Source organism: Scardinius erythrophthalmus, assembly GCF_964197995.2.
Source record: "Scardinius erythrophthalmus genome assembly, chromosome: 24".
Taxonomy (NCBI): domain Eukaryota; kingdom Metazoa; phylum Chordata; class Actinopteri; order Cypriniformes; family Leuciscidae; genus Scardinius; species Scardinius erythrophthalmus.
The window spans coordinates 16,829,910-16,852,113 of NC_138244.1; the positions used below are offsets into that span (position 1 = coordinate 16,829,910).

General features: G+C 37.0%; 1 protein-coding gene across 6 annotated transcripts in view; it reads right to left on the bottom strand.

Moving 5' to 3' along the window:
• The window catches only part of cadps2 (Ca++-dependent secretion activator 2), a 146,346-nt gene that overhangs the window by 59,483 nt on the left and 64,659 nt on the right, over positions 1-22,204 (bottom strand). For all 6 annotated transcript variants that reach the window (XR_014029416.1, XR_014029417.1, XR_014029418.1 and 3 more), the window contains exons 4-6: positions 5,155-5,235; positions 3,618-3,848; positions 3,251-3,372 (exon numbers count right to left, since the gene is read on the bottom strand). Coding sequence is in view for 3 of the 6 variants with exons in the window: in XM_081356506.1 (XP_081212632.1) it covers positions 3,251-3,372; positions 3,618-3,848; positions 5,155-5,235 (434 nt within the window). In the remaining 3 variants the exon portion in view is untranslated. The remainder of the gene's footprint in view (positions 1-3,250; positions 3,373-3,617; positions 3,849-5,154; positions 5,236-22,204) is intronic.

The window sequence follows — 22,204 nt, forward strand, 5'->3', positions numbered from 1 at the left end:
CCCTTAAAATACTGAGAACACCATTTACTTACTAAATTAAAGTAACCGCATCTATAAATACACAATAACTCCACAACTACTCAACAAATATGAAACCTAATAAAATAAAACCAATAAGATGAAATCCAAAATTGAGGGGGAGAAGTATTGACTGACTCTATTGATTGGAATAACAGTCCGAGCTCCCAAGTAAACATTGTTATTGAAATTCACATTCAATCCAATTTCTAAATAGGGTGTGTCTCATTCAGCTACTAGTTAGTTAGTACACTGGCTAGGGAGTCGGTAATCTCCAGGGCTGTTCAATATTGAAAATTTGTTTGTTTCCTAAAAATTCTCAAACTGCACATTGAAATGTCCTGTCTTAAGTGTCTCGTCATTGTCGAGTGCAATTGTAGACGTATAAAGACAAAGCCCAACTTTTTTTCTCTAGTTTTCTCTGCATTGAAGGAAAAAATGCTGCAAAATTGATATAGGACCTACATTTTTTTTAATCCGTTTTGCCTAAGGCGAGACACTACAGGCAAAAACATTGGTTTTTTTTATGCATCTGTCAATTTTGAGATTTTGGTCTTTTTGGCTTTTCATAAAGTGTTTTTCAGACTAGTGGAAAGAAAACATCCAAAAAATACTTTTAACTGTATCTTTTAGAGCACTTTATCTATTTGCATCTGTAGATTTCAATTACAGTATATATATATATATATATATATATATATATATATATATATATATATATATATATATATATATTAGGGCTGTCAATCGATTAAAATTTTTAATCGCGATTAATCGCATGATTGTCATGAGTTAACTCGCGATTAATCGCATTTAATCGCACGTTTTTTATTTGTTCTAAATGTACCTTAAATTAATACTTTTCAAGTTTGTAATACTCTAATCAACGTGGGCATGGATAAATAGATGCTTTATGCAAATGTATGTTTATTATTGAAACCATAGTCAATATAGAGCATAAGGAGGAGACATGTTTCAAAGGTCATAGATGTTTTTCAAAGAACTTGTTCATTTCTATTAGACATGTAGAAAGAACAAAAAAAAATGCCAGGTTACCATTACTTCTCTTTCTTTGCCCTGAGCAATTTACTAACACAAACATGTTTAGATTTTTGCATGACAGGGCAGCTCTTCTGAAAATGCTAAATGTAGGCTACATATTAGTTTGTCTCTCTCTGTGCCCATTTTGATGAAGCTAAATTCTCAATAAAAATGTTTTCATTGGTATATTTTACTGTTTCTGTTGTCAACGGAATGGATTTGAAAAGGTGACTGAAACGCGACCCATTAAGACATAACCAGCTCTCCCTTCTAAGATGTTAAGTTAATCTGCACAAAAATTCTGATAATCGAGCCGTCGTCTGGTGAAATCAAATACACATAAGATAAAGACAATATCTGTGCTCTGATTTCGGCTATAGGCCTACTTGTAAAATTAGAGAAGCAACATAATATCTGTGAATTAAAGAGCTGCTCCTCCGCGCGAGACGCAGAGAGAGAGAGAGAGAGAGAGAGAGAGAGAGAGGGAGAGAGAGAGAGAGAGAGAGAGCGCGAGAGAGAGAGAGGCGCGCGTGCTGGGAGAGCAGTACCGGCGGTACCGGGAGATTCTCAGAAACGAAATAAGGTTTGGGCGCTTTGTTGAAGGGAAAAAAATCGCTAAAGGGGTCTGCAATGTCGCTAAGTTAGCAACACTGTGTATCTTCATTTCTCCAACTAGGGGTTGGGTCACGGGTCAAACAGAAAATACGCGCTGCGTTAATCGCGCGTTAAAAAAATTAGTGCCGTTAATATGATTTTGCGTTAACGCGTTATTAACGCGCTAACTTTGACAGCCCTAATATATATATATATATACACACACACACACACACACACACACACACACACACACACACACACACACACACACACACACACACACACACACACACACACACATATATATATATATATATATATATATATATATATATATATATATACACACACATACATATACATATATACATAAACATATACATTTCCTGATTTGATACAACATTTTATGCATAACAAAATTGTGAAAATGTATTTATTTTTGATTTTTGAGTGATAAAAAGAGATATCCAAAATCCCCGCTGTAAAAACCTTTGACTAATACAGTATATATATACGAATTTTGAACCTGGCTTCATCTAATGTTTAGATTTTTGTTCAAGAAATTTATGCAAATTACTGCATATTTAATCAGATAACGCCTCATTTGCACTTGTAATTCTTCTTTTTTTTTTGCAATTATTAATGTAATCAATCAACTGTTGAAGTATGATGATATCTATTTTTTATTTTTTTACCCTCTTTACCTTGCCTTAATAAAATACAGAAAGAGTGTCATTCGGGGTTCTCTTCAGAGCTGCGCAGCTGGCATATTTTCAGTGTCAAAACAAGTCACTACGCTAATGGTGAGCTGATGAGATAAGAGGGACTTTCATTTTATATAAAAAAGGTTGTAACTGGCACTTATGTGTTTATCTGTTTCTGATAAAGCAACTCCCAACCACCAGAGGGAGCCCTTGCCAGAAAACACTAGCTTGACTCTATTGTTTGATTTCACCATTTCAATTTCAGAATAAAGAATAAAGCAGTTGATGGTGAGATGAAGTTAATAAAATAAGAGATTCAGAAATACATCTCACATTGTGAGATATTCAAGTCACATTTACAAGATTTAAAGTTGCAATTATGATAAATAAAGCCACAACTGTGAGATTTAAAGTCACATTGTGAGAAATAAAGCTGTCTATCTTCATGAAGTCTTGTATTTGACCTTTATTTTTCATTTATGGTATATTACTGGATATGATATTGGATTTTTGACTATCTTGACCTTGCATGACCCAGTTTGAGGATTGACCTTTGGATTTGCTGACCTTACATTCCATTACAGTCTAAAAGTACAGTGAAAATGGCAATACAATTTAAAATAGCAGTTTTTTTCTACAGTATTTGAATATATTGTAAAATGTAATATATTCCTGTAGTGCAAAGCATTTTCAGCATCATTACTCCAGTCTTCAGTGTCACATGATCCTTCAGAAATCATTCTGATATGCTGAATTGCTCCTCAAGAAACATTATTATTATCATTGTTGAAAACAGTTGTGCTGCTTAATATTTTTGTGGAAACCTATTTCAGGATTCTTTGGTGAATAGAAACAGCATCATGTAGAGGCGTTGTGAACACCGTACTCACTGTGGTCTGGAGGCTTCGGCCTGATCCGTCTGGAGCTTCTCTCCTCCCTCCACCTCCATGGTGCAGTACACAATTCGGTTAGGAGCAACGGATTTCAGCCCCTGCACCTCTATGATCACAATCTGAGCAAAAGTCACGAGACCACACCATCAGACTGAGCGACAATTCAACTTAAGTTAGATTTAGACTACTTTTTGGCAACTAGCTGTTTAACTAAACCACTGATTGATCCATTACGAAAACATGTAGTTTTGAAAATCCCTAGTGGAACCATTCTAACGTTTTGTAGCTGTGTAATGTGATACATGTAAGACTTGCAAAATAAAAAGCGTCACAACCACTGTGGTGATGTGTAAAGTAATGATACCTCCAGACTAAATGACAGCACCACGTCGGATTTGGAGAGGGGTAAGTCGTTCTCGTCGCCGATGTCCAGGAAGCTGTTCATGGGTGTGAGTTTGGGCTTGATTTTGGGCTTGAAGTCTTTGGCCACAGGCTGGCTCTCCAGGTTGGCCATCAGCAGGTTAACAGATGACCTGAGCTCCTCCACATACATCATCTCCATGTCTTTGGAAATAAACTTCGGGAACTTCCTCTCCTATTGGACGCAGAATAAAACAGAATGAACATTGTTACTGTCAGGTACTCAATATGCTAACTAACTGTTCTAACTAACATTTATTCATTCATTCACTCACTCATGTCACAATATGACTGATTGGTCCACAATAATCGGAAGAACAGCCTAACCCAGTGTTTCCCAACCCTGTTCCTGGAGGCACATCAACACTACACATTTTGGATGTCTCCCTTATCTGACCCATATATTTCTGGTCTTGCACTGTATCCCAATTCGCATACTATTCATCCTAAATAGCATTTGAAATTAGAATTAGTGCATCCCAAATCATAGTATGTTGAAATGAGTATTTTAAAGATACCCGGATGGTCTACTTTTTCCGGTTAGAATCCGAAGTGCGGATCCTTGCACACTCTGACGGCTAATATTGTCCACAACCCATTGCGAGTTAGACGAGGAATCGATTAGAACTACAAACACGGATAAAAAGTGTTAAAAACATACTTTGATTTGGGACGCACTAATTCTAATTTCGAATACTATTTAGGAGAGATAGTTTGCAAATTGGGACGCAGCATTGGTGTGCCTCCAGGAGCAGGGTTGGGAAACATTGGTTATACTATCCAATAGTATTTAAAAAAAATAAATAAAAAAAAAACACACAAAAAAAACATTTCTTCTTCTTTATGTATTGTTTATCATTTACTCCATAATGGCTCTGAATGACACACTTACTGAGTCCACAATATGACTATCTTAGTCCAAAATACGTAAAAAATATTTTTTTGTAATTTAAAAACAAAACAATCTATTATTTATTAATTTATTTTTATTATGTTATTTTATATTATTTATTATTTAATCCTGACTTACTTCACAATATGCTAAAAAATAGCATAACTATTAATATTTTTTGCTAAAATTTCAGTTTTTTTTATTACATTTAATTATTATTATTTTATTAATTTACTTACTTTCTCCACATTGCTCTGAATGATTTTTGCCTGTAGACTGAGTCCCCCAAAATAGCATAACTAATAATCTTTTTTTTTTTTTTTAAATATTGTTATTTTTTTAAATAACATTTATTTTTTATTCCCATTTATAAAAAAAAAAAAATTCTCATTCATTCATTCTGTAATGGCTCTGAATGATTCACTGAGTCTGACTCAAAATGGCTAGCTTGAGACTTTTCAGAATGCTTCTGATGGACTCATCAAGATGAACCGAATCGTAATCATTTGTCCGCAAATCAAACAATTATAAATACAGCAATCTGTTGGTATTTTCACTGTAAAGATAGAAGCAGGTAAAGGTTTCTTACTCTGGCTATTTTCTCGGCGAGCTGCAGTCGCCCGTCCAGCTCTCTGCGGATCTGTGCCGCCTGCTCGTCCACATTGTCCAGCTGCCCGGGGAACAGAAGACAAAGCTTATCTATTCGACACGGTTTACTATAAACCCAAAACCCACAGGTAGATCTGGATAGATCAAAGCTGACCGTGGTGAAAAGACAGGAAAGATGAGCTTAATAACTACCATGATTAGTCATGTAATCTCTTTTGAGCCTCATGAAGCTGCTGTGCTACTTGGACAGGCCATACCGAGGAAATATGAGATCATAAAAACGTTTAATGTCTTTATCTGGTCACTGAGCGGCTCTGGCATGCCCTCAAATGAAACGTTTTTGGAGTGTGAAACACACACACACACACACAAAGTGGCACACAAATACACCCACACAGCACTGCTGGCATGCTGTCAAGGCAGGGTTTCCTCTCCATGAGTGGGAAATCTCTCTGTTTCACGCACGCACACATGCACACACACACGCACACACACACCACCCCCACCATAGCACTGTTTCCACTTGATAAGCTCTTCTCCCTGCGGCGGCAGTAGGGTTGACTCCGCTCCCATTTCACGCTGCACTATTACTGCACCATACTAGTTCGCTCAAAGTTTTTTTTTTTTTTTTTAATTAAGTGGCACTTGCAAGGGCTCATACTTGGTGATTTGAACAAAGTATTAGGTAACTAGACCAGTGCAGTTTGCACTGCAGATCCAGTAAAGCACCTGCAATACGCTAGCAACCACCCATAACACCCTAGCAACCACCTAGTAACCCCCAGAACACCCTAGTAACCACCCACACTCTATAAACCACCCATAACACCCTAGCAATCACCTAGTAACCCCCAGAACACCCTAGTAACCAAACCACCCACACTCTATAAACCACCCATAACACCCTATTAACCACCTAGTAACCCTCAAACACCCTAGTAGCCACCCACACTCTATAAACCACCCATAACACCCTATTAACCACCTAGTAACCCTCAAACACCCTAGTAACCACCCACACTCTATAAACCACCCATAACACCCTAGCAACCACCTAGTAACCCCCCAGAACACCCTAGTAACCAAACCACCCACACTCTATAAACCACCCATAACACCCTATTAACCACCTAGTAACCCTCAAACACCCTAGTAACCACCCACACTCTATAAACCACCCATAACACCCTATTAACCACCTAGTAACCCTCAAACACCCTAGTAACCACCCACACTCTATAAACCACCCATAACACCCTAGCAACCACCTAGTAACCCCCCAGAACACCCTAGTAACCAAACCACCCACACTCTATAAACCACCCATAACACCCTATTAACCACCTAGTAACCCTCAAACACCCTAGTAACCACCCACACTCTATAAACCACCCATAACACCCTATTAACCACCTAGTAACCCTCAAACACCGTAGACTAGAGTAACCACCCACACTCTATACTCTTTAGCACGTCTTAAAATTAGGTAAATACAACCTCAGATGAACAACAACACAGGGCCTGAATTTCATTTTGGAAAATGGGGGGGAAATCCCCCCTTAGGTGATTCTTATGGGGGGGAATTTTTAATTTGAGGGGGGAGTTTAGACTTTTTTTTTAATTACATTTATCTCGCCTAAATGTATGCTTAGCCTACTCATTGCATTTTTACAATGGGGTCATTTTGTTCTTAAGAATTTACACAACTCAAGGAAGCTTGATTTCAATCTTTGAATTAAATTGAAAAAAGTAGCACAAATAAATACAATAGAATAAAGATATCAATAAAGAGAAATAAAGAGAAAAGTTTTTGCTTAGGTCTAAAACTAGTAGGCTATTCAGAAATACTACAGAGACTGAATAAAGTAGCCTAATCAAATGTAAAATAACACTGGGTAGTATTTTAGTCCTGACTAAATTAAATTCATAGGCTATTAATCCTGATTCCTTAAAATGAAAGCTATGTTTTGTTGTTTTGACAAACAAATTAATGACAGACACATATGGCTGCTGTCCCTTTAAGAGCTAGTGCACGGATCCTGTTTTCATTATACGGTCACGTGCGATTTATGCTTATTTAAGACATAACCGACTGTGTTTAGATTAGAGGATACTCTCCAAGACCGAAATTGACATCATTTTCTTATGTTTTTGACTGTTAAAGCGATTTATAATCCACGAAAAATAACTTTTGTTACCCGCGAGCTGTTTGTGAGGCTGCTTTACTCTATGTATGTGTGCAGAGAAAAAAGCATCTCTCAGACAGCGCGCAAGTACCGAAGAGCAGAGCCGGATTAACGCAAAGGCAAACTAGGCACGTGCCTAGGGCCCGATTGGCGGGATGGGGCCCAGATAGAGGGACAAATAAAAATAAAAATAATAATGTACAAATGTCCTATCTACAATTTATTTCAATATTTATCAATTAACTAAAAATAGTGACGATGTTTATCTTCACCATAGACTGTTACATTACTGCAGTTAAACCAATTAATGTGTCCGTTACAAAACGGGTGCCGGCTTCTAAAAGTATGTGTAACGAACGCATCCATCAGGTGCTGCGAGGCAAAAGCCTAAGCACACAAAGAAGCACAGCTCAAAATGCAGGTGTGTGAGTTGTCGTCATCTATTTTTGAGTGATTGCAATGTATTCTAAATATAAACTTGTACTGTAGATCAGCGTCATTTCTGGAAAAATCATTCACCGCTTTATTACGAGTTTAAAAGAGCGCGAGCGTCATTAACGTGCCCAGACGCGACGCTTTGAATTTGCGCGTACAATGAATAACATCGCGTCGGGAGCTGACTAGTAAAAAAGCTACAAAATTAAAAGACAAGACGTCTGTATTCTAAGTTAAAAAGCCAACACACTACAACATTTTTAAATGTTTCAAATAAAGGATCTCATGGGTCTATCTTCTAAATTCTGCTGATGATTAGATTATACCCTGACATATACGCCAATAATATCACTTTATCCATTTTTTTCTGCTCAGTAGCGATCGTGTCTTTCTCTTCCACTTGATTTGTGTATAGCATATATAAAGTAGCAATGCAATATAAAAGCACTAATGCTCATTTACTGAAGTGGGATTCTGGAACTGTGAATAAATTGAATAAAACAGCAAAATAACAACAATAACATCTTCATTAAACAAAAAAGAGATTACCTTAGATAAAGTTTGATTAATATGTACATACAGTACCGGTAAAAGTCTGGACCCATTACTATTTTTAATGTTTTTTGAAAGAAGTTTATTATTATGCTCTACAAGCCTGCATTTATTTGATCAAAAATACAGAAAAAAAACAGGAATATTCAGCAAGGATGTGTTAAATATATAAAAAATGATAGTGAATACTTTTTTAAAACAACTTTTTAATAATCAAAAATCCTGAAAAAAAGCATCACAGATTATAAAATAAATATTAAGCACCCTTTCTAACATTTGATAATAAATCAGAATGATCACTTGACACTAAATTCAGCTGCCTTTGCATCACATAAATATAAAGTATAGTAAAATAGAAAACCCTTATTTTAAATTTTAATAATATTTCACTATATTATTTTTCTGTATTTTTGATCAAATAAATCCAGGCTTGATGAGCATAAGAGACTTCTTTCAAAAACATTAATAGTAATGTGTCCAAACTTATGTACTGTGTAAGTAAAAATATACTGCTTTTAAAATTAAATGTTGTATAAATAAAAAGGTTAGGAATCATATTTGTTTCAAGTGTTTTTTTTATTGGGGGTGGGGGGCCTCCAACATGAATTTTGCCTAGGGCCTCCTAATGTCTAGAACCGGCTCTGCCGAAGAGTTTAAAATCGCGTGACTGTTTAAACTGGTGAGACTTGAAAAGACGTGCAAATGGTAAACTTTAGTTACTCGTGATGCAATGCTGGCCCGATCGACTCCCGAAACGCGAGAGTGTATTTCCGCCGCCTGCTGCGCGCTTAACGATTGCATTGTGCAACCCATTTTGAGAGACGCGAGATAGAAGACGCAGCGCCGCTGAATCACTCACGCTGTTTGTGAAATTGCGTCTCGCAGACAGTTTTAAAATGACTGATTTGATTTTCCATCTGCGTGGATTAATTTACTAATACAACCTGAACCTACATGCTAAAGTGAATCAATGTTTGCGGGAATTTCCCGCATTATAAATGGGAGACCTGCGGGAATGATAAAAAATATGCGCAATACCCGCAATCCCGCACCGAAATTCAAGCCCATTACACTGTGCCATTACTTAACAAAAACTAGGACAAAATATAAAAGCCAAGTGTGAAAAACTAAGTACACCCCATGATTTAATAGCTTGTAGAACCACTTTTAGCAGCAATAACTTGAAGTAATAATTTTCTGTCTCTCACATTATTGTGGAAGAATTTTAGCCAACTCTTCTTTACAACGTTTCTTCAATTCATTGAGGTTTGCAGGCATTTGTTTATACACAGCTATCTTAAGGTCCCACCGCAACATTTTCAATCAGATTGAGGTCTAGACTTTGACTGGGCCATTGCAACACCTTGATTTATTCTTTTTCAGTCATTTGCTGGTGTGTTTGGGATCATTGTCCTGTTGCATGACCCAATTTCATCCAAGCTTTAGCTGTCGGACAGATGGCCTCACTTTTGACTCTAGAATACTTGCCTGAAATGAGGTGCCCCATACCTGTGGCTGCAAAACAAGCCCAAATCATCACCCCTCCACCACTATGCTTGACTGTTGCTATGAGGTGTTTGTGCTGATATTTTTGCCTAACTTGGCGCTGTGCATTATGGCCAAACATCTCCACTTTGGTCTCGTCTGTCCAAAGGACATTGTTCCAGAAGTCTTGTGGTTTGTTCAGATGCAACTTTGCAAACCTAAGCCGTGCTGAGTGTGAACAGAGAAAGCTTTCTCCTGGCAACCCCTCCAAACTTGCCATACTTGTTCAGTCTTTTTCTAATTGGTGACATTAACTTTAACATTTAAAATGTTAACTGAGGCCTGTAGAGATTGAGGTGTAGTTCTTGGGTTTTTTGCAGTTTCTCTGAGCATTGCACGGTCTGATCTTGGGGTGAATTTGCTGGGACGTCCACTCCTGGGAAGATTGGCAAATGTTTTGAATGTTTTCCACTTGTGAATAATCTTCCTCACGGTATAATGATAGACTTCAAATTGTTTGGAAATGGCCTTATAACCTTTCCTAGATCGAAGGGCTCAACAATTGCTTTTCTAAGATAATTCTTAAAAAGACATTTCTAATGTCTTTCCTCCTTGGCATTGTGATAACACACACCTGATAGCTCCAGACTAGCAAACTGACAAAACTTTTATTTTGTATTATGTCCTGATACGTAAAGCCATTGAATTCAAAAGGGTGTACTTTTTTTTCCACATGACTGTATAAACCACCCACAACACTCTATAAACCAACCAGAAAACCTTAGCAACCATCTGTAGCAAAAACTAAGAATACAATAACAACCACCCTGAACATCTTGGCAGGCTGCTTAGTAACCACCTAGTAACCACCACAACAACCTAGAAACCACATATTAACCCCCCAGAACACTTTAGAAGACGCATTACAACCAAAGTAACCACCTACACTCTATAAATCGCCCACAATTCCCTAGCAATCACCTTTAAACCACTCACAACACCCTAACAACCACCCACAACAACCTATAAACCATCCAGAACACCACAGTAACCCCCCAGAACACCACAGTAACCCCCCCGGAACACCAAAGTAACCCCCCAGAACACCCTTGAAACCATCCACAACACCCAAGCAACCACCCAGATCACAATATAAAGTGCCCACACCAGCCTAGCAACCATCCAAAAAAAATCAACCAAGGATTTTCAATGGTCAAATGGCATTAACATTTTCTTCAGAAATAATCCCATAGATGGAAAATTTACACTGTGTAAACAATATGTTTGAACTGTTCTGATTTCAGTTGAAAACACTGATCTAAATAGCAGAAAAACATGCAAAGATCTGGTTTTATCAGGACATTGTTTGAGTGAAGCAGTGTGACACTCTCTGTAATGAGGCCGGGTGATGTCTGCCATGCTTTGCTGAGCCGATCTACTGCTCCCATCACATCAACGTTCATTATCGACTCATTCTATTAACATATGCAAATCAACAAACGCCTCAAAATCTCACATAAGGAGTGTGTGGGAGAAAGCAGACCAGATGAAGGCCTCCTGTCCTGTCAGCCCAGCGCTGGTCTGGTCACATGTGGGAGGCCTTAATGATGTAGTTAGCCACATCTACGCAGATGGTAAGAGGCCGACGCGTGTTAAAGAAAGTGCACCCGTGAAACGAACAGGAAGTAATGAGAGCATCACAGGGATGAAAACCACAGTTGAAATCCACTAATAATATACCTAATGACCCCAACGACAACAGGAGGTCAAGGTCAGGGCGGGATCAAGTAATCATGTGATAATGGCTGCAGTTTTCTGGGAATTGTGAACAATATTTTCACTTTGATGGCTACAGCGGAAATAATACAGTAAATGCACACATGCCCATGGGTTTGATTTTACCGCAGAGGTCTTCATAACTGTCAGGTTTCAAGAATATTATTTATTTAGTGAGCAATATATGCGGAAGCGCATGATTAAAAGAACATTCTAAGGGAATTAGTGGATACTGGCCACTAATTAAGAATTAACGGTGCCATCTATTTCAGACAGGTAATTAAGGCCTGTGTAAAATCACATAACCAACAACATTCATAGCTTATTTATAACCAATTAGTGACTAATAACTCTGGTGTTTGCTCTCAGCACACTATTTAGACTGTGTGCTACTGTATATGTCTGAATGCACACTGCAAAAATGTGACATTTAATTAAGATAAGGTTGGACATGAGGATCAGATTCTGCTTCAGCTTGACTGGGTGAATTACAAAAGGTTCAACTTCTAAAGAAATGACCCATCTGTTACTTCCACAGAATACCACAAGATTCATGTAATATCATAATAATCTTGAAGATGTGCTGATGTAATTAATATTCTTAATGACTTGCTCTTAATTGATGTGCAGGAATATCAAATTGAGCTATTATGAAATCAGAAATAATAATACAAATTTGTAAAAAAAATATAATAATAATAACAACTAATAAGACAGATTATTGTTAATATTATTAACAACAACAAACATTATTTGTAATTTCATTTACGTTTCATTTACATAATTTTAATCAATTTAAATTTTAGATGTAATATGATCCATTAATTCATTAAAAACAGATGCTAAGATTGGATGGATGGATGGAATTATAATATTTAAAATTATTGTAGTAGTAGTAGCAGTCACAACAAACAATAATTGTGCTTTATAATTTTTTCATTTTTGTAATTACATTTTTAATTCAAATTATTTCAATTTAATAATTTAGATAAATAATATTAGTAATTTTATTTAGAATTGTCATGTCCGAGTGCTGACAATTTATGTTTTTCTTGCCTCAATACAGTAAGCTTTGGAAATCTATTATGATTGGCAGCTTGAAAGTTTGAAATGTCCCCTGCCGAGCAGATAATTCTGTCATGAATTGCCGGTTTTGACAGCCAGAATGACTACATCAGCCATTTTCCAGCACAATGACGCAAACAGTGGCTAAAGAAAGAATAATAAAACTGCCAAAACACGGACAGCGGCACGGACATCCCACTGAAATATACCAGCGGCACAGCACAGCAGGTTTGTGTTCATAATGCATTAAAATGGCTTCGTTTGAGGAGGACGTATCACCTCCCCTGAGCCACACACATATGCACACCAGATTCTTTTCTGTTGCCGTGTTACCAACTGGTTCACTTTTCTTTAGCTGCTCTATTTTGGTTAGTTTGGCAACAATTTCTATGACAACAAGCCTTAGGGGTGCCCTAATGAAAGACGTCACCAGCCTGGAGAGAAACATGCCACTGTCACGCTCTTATCTTCCCCGAGAGTTCTTTACCCCCCTCATCTTAATTAGCAAACCAATTAAAAGGCAGCCGTCTCCAGTCACACAGATTCTCGCAAGAAACTGGAAACTGCTTTCTGGCCACTTTATTGAATATTCACAATACATTTCTAATGATTGCGCTGGATGAAAGATCAAAGAACTGTGCTTTTTACTTGGTCGTTTTAATAGCATCTCTTATTTAAGCTTCAGTAGCTAAAAGGACTGATCAACAACAATCAAGTTCTGTGAAACAGTTTATTTCAATGAATCGATTCAAAACTCTGACTTCAATATACAAGTAATGACGATAATAGCCATAATAATTAAAAAATGGAATACTGACATCACGTTAAAAGGTTAATTCACTCAATAAATGAATTTTGTCATTAATTACTCGCACTCATGTTGTTCCAAACCCGTAAAACCTTCGTTTTTTAACCAATACTTTATTATGCTTTTCTTATGAACAAAGTTACCAGCATTAGCAAATTTTCCCTGACTTAATTCAGTGTGGATGACATAACTGATAACAAATATAAAACAGGTATACACAAGAGAAACAGATACACAAACATAGAGAATAAACAATAAAAAAAATATATATATTCATAATGTCATGATTTACAGGCAGAGAGTGTCTGTTGAAATAAAGATAATTAAGGTGTCTATTAAAATAAATAAAATAATTAAATAAAAAAGCAAACAGATAAAACAAAAACAAAAAGAGAACCTGCAGTCCCATTTGCCTTGATCTACATCTTGGTATACTCGGTTTAGACAAAGAATTAGGAGAAAACCAAGAACTAATGATAGTTTTCCTGGCAGCTGTTAACCCAGAGAAGAAAGTCCGTTTTTGTTTTAAAGTTAAGGTTACAGAGGAGACATCATTAGGAAGGAAAAGACATGGCTCAGGATCAATTGTCAGTTCCAAAAGTTGTGACAGAACAGCCGAGACTTTAACCCAGAAGTTGAAGATCGGAGGACATTCCCAGAATAGATGGAAAAAGCTGCCAATTGTCGCAGTGCTACATTTGTCACATACAGAGGAGGGAATGAGTTTCATTCTAAAATGTTTCAGTGGTGTTTAATATATTCTATGGATTGCATTGTAGTTTATCAGCTGGTGGGCAGGGTTTTTAGATGAGACTGAAACATTTTGCCATATTGTTTCCCAATCAAAACTGTGATCCTGCGCTCCAAGCTCTATGTCCCAAATTCGGGTAATACCAAGAGTTCCACATTTCTCCATGACAAGACTACCATACATAATAGAGGCCTTGGCTGTTTTCCCCTTGATGGATTCAAAGAAATGAGCCATATCTGTCCCAAGGAACTCCATAAGCCTTAAGTGAAGATCTCAGTTGATCTTCAAGACTGCAGATCCATGTCTCCTCATAAATATTCTCTAACGTGTTAATGCCTCTATCTGACCACAGCGAACAAGTGTATGGTTTCATGTCTCACAATAGGTAATAATTGTTCCAGATAGGAGACTTCATGTAAAATTTTGATGAATTATTAACATATTTTTCCACCAGACGCCATGTAGATATTGAATTAGCTATAATTAGACCAAATTCTTTAGAAGCCTTTTTAACATGTCAACCATGTGAAAAATGCCTTGCCTTTTCCATAAATAAGAAATGAATACACAAATGAAAAAGAAAAATTAAGTCAAATAAATATACAAATTAAAACACTCAATAATTTTTAGCCTTAAAGGAATAGTTCACTTAAAAACAAACATTTTAAAGATATTTTGAAGAATGTTGGTAACCAAACCCCATTGACTTCCATAGTACTTGTTTTTCCTACTATGGAAGTCAATGTCCATCAACTGTCTGATTACATTCTTCAAAATATCTTCTTTTAATTCATGCATGTTTTGAAACAACTTGAGCGTGAGTAAATGCTGCTAGAATCTTTATTTTTAAGCCAGAAAGTGTCTGCAGTGTGATGTCACTGGGACGCGCCGCCTCTGTTTTTGATGGTCCGCCCTGACCCTGTCAGACAGATATGAGTATCGCTGTGGTAATTCATTACTCTTCACGGTGTCTCAGCTGCGGGGCGCGTCCTCCGGCCCCGTCGCGGCGAGCTAACGAGAGATGACAAGGCCAGGCTGAATGTGTTCATTAGAAAGATGATGACAGGTGGGGGTGGCGGGTGGGGGCTGAGCTACAGCGACGGGCTTCTCTGATCAGAAGGGCACAGCTGGATTTCTCAATGTGTCCACCTGAGACACGACCCGCCTGCCTGTCTGCCCAACCAGATGTTCCACACCTCACAGGGTGCTTGATTTATTGGTCAGACTGATTTAATGTGGTCATCTATGGTTGACCATGAGATGAAGTGATTTATAAGGTTAGTTTCCCATGATATCCTGTCCATTTCTGTCGTCCAATCAGACAAGTTGCAGAATATTACAGGTTAAAATTCATCCCTAGGTAAGCATTCCAGATAAATTAAAGTCGCGGTGAAAGCAAACAGTAGTTGTGAAGTAGTTTTCTTCCGATTTATGACATGCATGTAGGGTGGGGACTTGGAACAGTTGTTGATTGGATTTTGATATGTGGGGAATGCATTCAAAAATAAATGCGAGCTTGCAGTCAGTTGTAAGAAAATTATTGGAGAATTGAGTCATACGTCACCAGAGAGAAGTCTGTCGTTTTAACTGGAAGATTTGGATTTGGATTAAATATAACAAAAACTGTTAAAACTAAACATATACATGAATGAATCATTCACATATCAAAATAGATTTTCATTTAATTTCGTGCCAAATTTAAACGTGAAGCTCTGGATATTCTGGATAAAGAACTTTAATGAAGGGAAAGTAAATAAGAAATGTTTTTTAAGCTGTAAAGCGTTGTGTTACTAGTTTGAAAAAGTAACTCAGATATTACTTTACTCGTTACTTTAAAAAAGTGATTGATTATGTAACTCGAGTTACTGTGGGTTGAGTTGTCTATATGTAAACAGTGATTTATGGATAGTCACATCATGTCACATCCCTTCATGATTCCATTCTTTGGTTTTGAGTTTTTCCATATAAAATGTTGGGTTTGAATCAGGCTCAGGTTTGCAATTTCTAAATATGTTTTAACTTTTAATTATAACATAACTTTTTTGAGCACACTTTCCTTTACATCAACTTTTGATTACTTCAAAGTATTTTCTATACAAGCACTTGAATACTTGCGGGGTTTCTGTTTGCAAAATTCTGTCTTTTCGAACTCAGTCAAGGGTTATTATTTTTTGCATCCAAAAATATTATTTTTTGTCCTTTGTTCTCTACTTCTCATTACGTTCCATTAGTCTCTGTCTGTATCTACAGTCTCCAGTCAATTTCACTTTCTCTGTTTACTTTATGTTATTGATCTTTGTTTCATCCACCTTTACCTCAACTCGAACACATCACTCTTTCCTCTCAGTCTGTCACTTCTCTGCACTCATCTGCCGCTGTCTCCTAGTCCTGTTATATATCTTCCTCTTCCTTTGTGTGACACCCTCCACTTACTGACATTTCAATTGTCATGCTTCCAGTCTCTTTCGGTTTCCTTCTTTCTCTTCCCTCGCCATTCACTCCGTGAAATAATCTGACACCGGGTGGAGCAGCTATCAAAGAAAAACACTTAAACGTTTAAAGCAAGACAGATCGAGCAGGCAAATCAAAATGAACAATGCACCATGTGTTAAATAAGTGTTTGGCAGTGAAAATGATAAATATGATTTATCCAGGGAATGTAGCTTAAAGTGCAGGTACATCATCATGATTGACAACATAAAACGCTGATATATGGGTAGTTGTAAATGAAATACTTTTGAAAAGTTGACTTGTCACATGGTTTAATATTGCTACACTTCATCTAATACAGCATGTTGCCAAAAATACAAGAATAAAAATGGCATTTTAATTGAGACTACATTGAATATTTGTACATTTCTTACACCACAGGACCATTTGAAATTATATACTGAAGACAAAAAAGAATGACTAAAAAATAAGACCATTATATTTCCATTATACACACAATTTCCATTATAAATGTATATCATTTTGAACCTAAAATCTTTATGTTGATTGTTTTTTTGTTTTTAATGGGCATGTTATGCATAAATTACCAATATTCAGCCTTATGAAAGATAAAACTTTAAACGTCCCACTTTAAACGGACACACATGCAAGTAAGTGTAAAGGTAAGAAATTAACAGCAAGCTGGTGAGTTAATGTGCAGGAGTGTAAGATAATAATCGATGAAGGAAATGGCCGAGGACGGAAAGATCCAAGAATAGCTCTCACTGACTCCCCTCCCCCTTTTTCCCCATATCCTCTCATTTCTCCTTCCATTTTTATATTGAACACCCAATCCACATGCCATCCACATCTCATTTCAAGACTCCTCTAGTGTAAAAATCCAGATGGGTCAGGATGGTCGACAAGTCAATTAGTGAGACTGACTACTGAGTTCATCTAGATTTTTATTTCTTTTTTATGCAGCAGTGCTTTAAAGGCAATGGTTTCTCTGAGAGGGTCTTCCCTTTGAAACACATCAAAACAGATTTGGTAACAATAGAGTGGTTCAGGGATATAAAACCCAGAAAACTAATTCCCTCGATTTTTCCTATGGGTTTTTACATTTATGCGTGAAATGGTCTGTACGATACTTGAAGTTTTTTTTTTTTGTTTTTTTTTTTACAAAAAATGCATTGCATTTTGAAGATGACAGAGATCCTTTAAGATTGTCTGATTAAATCTGAAAATACGCTGTTCTGCTTATCTCTAAATCGGCCCCTAGTCATTATCTTCCACTCTGTTTGCTTTGCTCTACTACAGTGTTCCTTGTATTTTTTACAACACCACTCATAAATTTACACTTCTTTGCCCTTTAAACACGTGCAGGAGTGATTTATCGAATGCTGAGCCACCAACTAATGCTGAATCTAACATCATGCAAGCAAACGAACTTTTAAATGTCAGCTGACACGGATCCATAAAATGCACACAGGTGCGTAAATTCTTAATAAGCGCTGAGAGAGATTAGCACCAGTAGTTCAAGCTTGATTTGATTGGAACCAAGCTGCAATTTCACCTCATTAGTCTAACAATATAAAGTACGAAAAGAGGATTCAGAAAATGTGCATGAGATTTCAGAAAACTACATGCTGCCTTCTGGATTGTAGATGTGCAGTTTAAAAGCACTGTGCTAAAAGTTTTGTCAGTAATCACTCACCCTCATGTTGTTCCAACCCTGTAAGACCTTCGTTCATCTTCGGAACACAAATTAAGATATTTTTGATGAAATCTGAGAGCTGGCTCACTCCTTCATAGGCTGCTAAGTAATCGATGTCTGCCAGCCCAGAAAAGTTAGTAAAGACAATAGTCCAAGTGACTAGAGTGGCTCAACCTTAAGTTTATCAAGCGACGAGAATACTTTTTGTGCGCAAAAGACAAACAACTTTATTCAACTATTCATTTTCATTTGTGTGGGCCTCTGATGTGAGTTCACGTAGTGTAACAGCGCAACGCCCACTTTTCCTTTTTTGCCTTTTTTTAGAAACATAAATGTTAGATAATTTTAATTCAAAGAAATGTTCCAGGTTCAAAACAAGTTAAGCCTCTCAAAAGCATTTGTGACATGCTATCGATTACTACATGCTTGCGATTCTTCCCTCAGTTTGTAAAAGAAAGCAAAATTGTGTTTACAATAATGCATTTACAATGGAAGTCTATCCAGCAAGACACTGCACTTAAATTCATGTTAAAACACACTGTTTTGATATTATTGTCACAATACTTCAACATTACATGTGTTAAAATGAGGCTAGCATGACAAAATGCTTACTAACCTTGTCTGTCCAATTATATCGCATAACCAATGGAGTTCATCCACCTACAACAGAACGACCAAGACAGTTTCACAGCTCAAATAAAAAAAAATTCTAGGTAACAATTAATATATGCCATGCACTGCATATTTCAGATTTTAAACCTTTCAGAACACTTGCCTAATAGACTTCCATTGTAAGTGTTACCGTAAATATGATTTTTGCTTGTTTTGTTTTTTTACAAATGAAGGGATGAAATTATTTACCATCACTTGTATTGAACCCAGAACAGTATTTTAAAATGTAGAAGAATAGCAAATAAAACAGCAAATAAATAAATACATTTAAATAAAAAATTAAATAAAAATACATTTAGATAAACAGATTTAAATAAATACATATAAATAAATGATTGTAAATAACAAACAAACTTGAAGATAATTTAAAAAGGATATATTAAGCATTATGTGAAGTCCCCTGCTTTTACCCAACCATAAGATCTCAGTTAGATGCCAAACGTGCCAATTAATGTTGGGCTCAACCAGCCTAATTGCACTGATCTGCTAACTGCAATTGCGATGAAAAGAGACGTCCGTGAAGACCACCCACCACATCTCTTTTACTCCTCCTGTCCCCTGGGGAAAGGCTAGTGAAAGATAACAGGAGGGCAAGCCAGTTGGACCATTTTCTATCAACCCCTGACCTTTCTGAGATGTTTTGAAAGAGGCTGATGATGGGATAAAGCCACCTGTGCTCAGGTGATTAAGGTAAAGGGTAAAGGATTAAAGGCACTAAACTGCTTACTGTGGTTATGGGGAAAAACTAATTAACACAACATGTGATTGTCAAAAATCATTAAATTCCGAAAGAAAAGCTTTTTGTCCTGGGTTGTTTGTCATTTGTAAGCCTTTAAGTTGAGATATATCTAATAAAATGTGAAAAATTTCTCCAAGTACTGTTAAATCTGAAACGTGCTGTGTCATTCCAAAGTGACATTTAGATTTGCGCCTAATGAGAGAGATGCGCGAGTCTAAGTTTATTAGTCGAATGCATTTCCCACATGCCGATAGTTTCGGTTTCATTTTAAATAAACTTGTATAAGCTTTTGTAATAAATGTTATTTATAAAGAATGCCACTAAAATGTGTGTTTATACATACAGTGCATCCGGAAAGTATTCACAATGCTTAACTTTTTGCACATTTTGTTATGTTGCAGCCTTATTCCAAAATGATTAAATTGCAGTGCTTCGCCTTCTGAGAATATAGTTCCCAGTGTGTATACGGTTAGAAGATGGCTGTGTCTCATGTGACCTTGTTATTTGTACACGCTGTGACTATATAAATCACAACATGTAAATAGGAAAATGTTGGTGTTATTTTGTCACTAATTGGGAGCAGTATGCTAGCTGGAGCCATTTACCTCCAGTCTTTGTGCTAAGCTAGGCTAGCGGTGGGTGCGTCAGACAGAGTTACGGCACGCACGGACATGAAAAGGTTATGTATGGACTTAAGCCTGGTTCACACGGCAGGATAATTAGGCCGATTTTAGCCCCGATTCACCCCTCCCGACAATCTTAAGGATGCTCCGATTATCGTAAAATAATCTGATCAGATATTCCTGCCATGTGTGGTGTGTTAAGACTGCTCTCGTCTGTTCGGAAGGACGTCGGGACCGCTCCGATCTCAAATCGGGGATATCCAACATGTTGGATTGTTTTGGCCCGATTTCTGCTCGTGTGTGGTGTCCCCCGGGGACAAACGAGCACGCAGCCTGTGGACTGTGGCGTGTAGATTTTTTCTTCCATCCATTGGCTGCTCTAGTATTTTATCATGCTATCATTCATTCAAGTGCTAAGAAACAAGCGCGATAAAACGCAAAAATAAGAACTTAAATCTGTACTGGCGGCGCGCTGTCTGTAAATCTCCTCTCTGTGTGATACACACACACACACACACACACAAACACACACACATACACACAGAGTTCTCTTTCAAGCTTGAACGGACGAAAACACACAAAAGTATGCCAAAATGTTCACTTTGTCGAGTATCCTCGTAAGCACAGTATTAAATTACGTTTGATCTCGAGGGATTTTGCGAGATTTCCCGTCTGACCTGGGAATGCTAGGGAGTCAAATCGGTTCGTGTGTGATGTGTTGATTTTGCCGTGTGGCTGCGCACCACACACTGTACGACCAAAACTGTTAGACCCGTGATTTTTTAATCGCCGTGTGTGGTGTCTCTCAGGTTTAGAAAATCGGCCGACAATTTTAAAATCATCCCGTGTGAACCAGGCTTTATCTAACTCTGAAAGATAGTGAATAAGCTAAAGTCCCAAAAAGTTGGCATGTTCCTTTAACTGTGGGACCTTATATAGGTGTGTGCCTTTACAAATCAAGTCCAATCAACTGAATTGACTACAGGTGGACTCCAATCAAGTTGTAGAAACATCAAGGATGATAATTTTTTCGCTTTTTATTTGTAATAAATTTGCAAATATTTCAAACAAATTTCTTTCACGTTGTCATTATGGGGTATTGTTTGTAGAATTTTGAGGAAAATAGTGAATTTAATCCATTTTGGAATAAGGCTGTAACATAACAAAATGTGGAAAAAGTGAAGCGCTGTGAATACTTTCCAGATGCACTGTATATTTTTAATTCCTGTTCTGAATTCTGTTAAATTTAACGATCTGTTGTGGAGAGAAGGGAACTAAAATACATGTTTATACGGCTTTATTTACTGGTATTTTACATTATTTCTGAATGTAATGATAAAATGTGACAGATACACTGTTGCAAAATATGTGCGTTTTTTTCTCTCAACAATGCAATTTTGACCAGGCGTGACTTAGCATAGTCAGGTGCAGATTATTTTCCGTAAAATAAGGTACTGTAGTTCTGCAGAATTCCACAGATGTTCCTAAAATCTGCATAAAAAAATGTGACCACAGTGTAAATGTAATGTCTACAGAATATTTTATTCAATATTAAAGATATCTTGCACCTTTACTCAATATTGTATGATATGCAGTTCACTTCCATTTTTGGAAAAAAATTGATTATACACCAAAAGTACCAGCGGACCTTTTCCGATTACAAGGCGAACACTGAAGAAGGTCTGCTGGGACCAAAATCCTTTGTCCAAAAAATCTGCTAAAGGAATCTGTGTGACCCAACAATTTATTTCTGTCCTTTGTAAAATCCCCTTTGAGGACATTCAGGGAAAT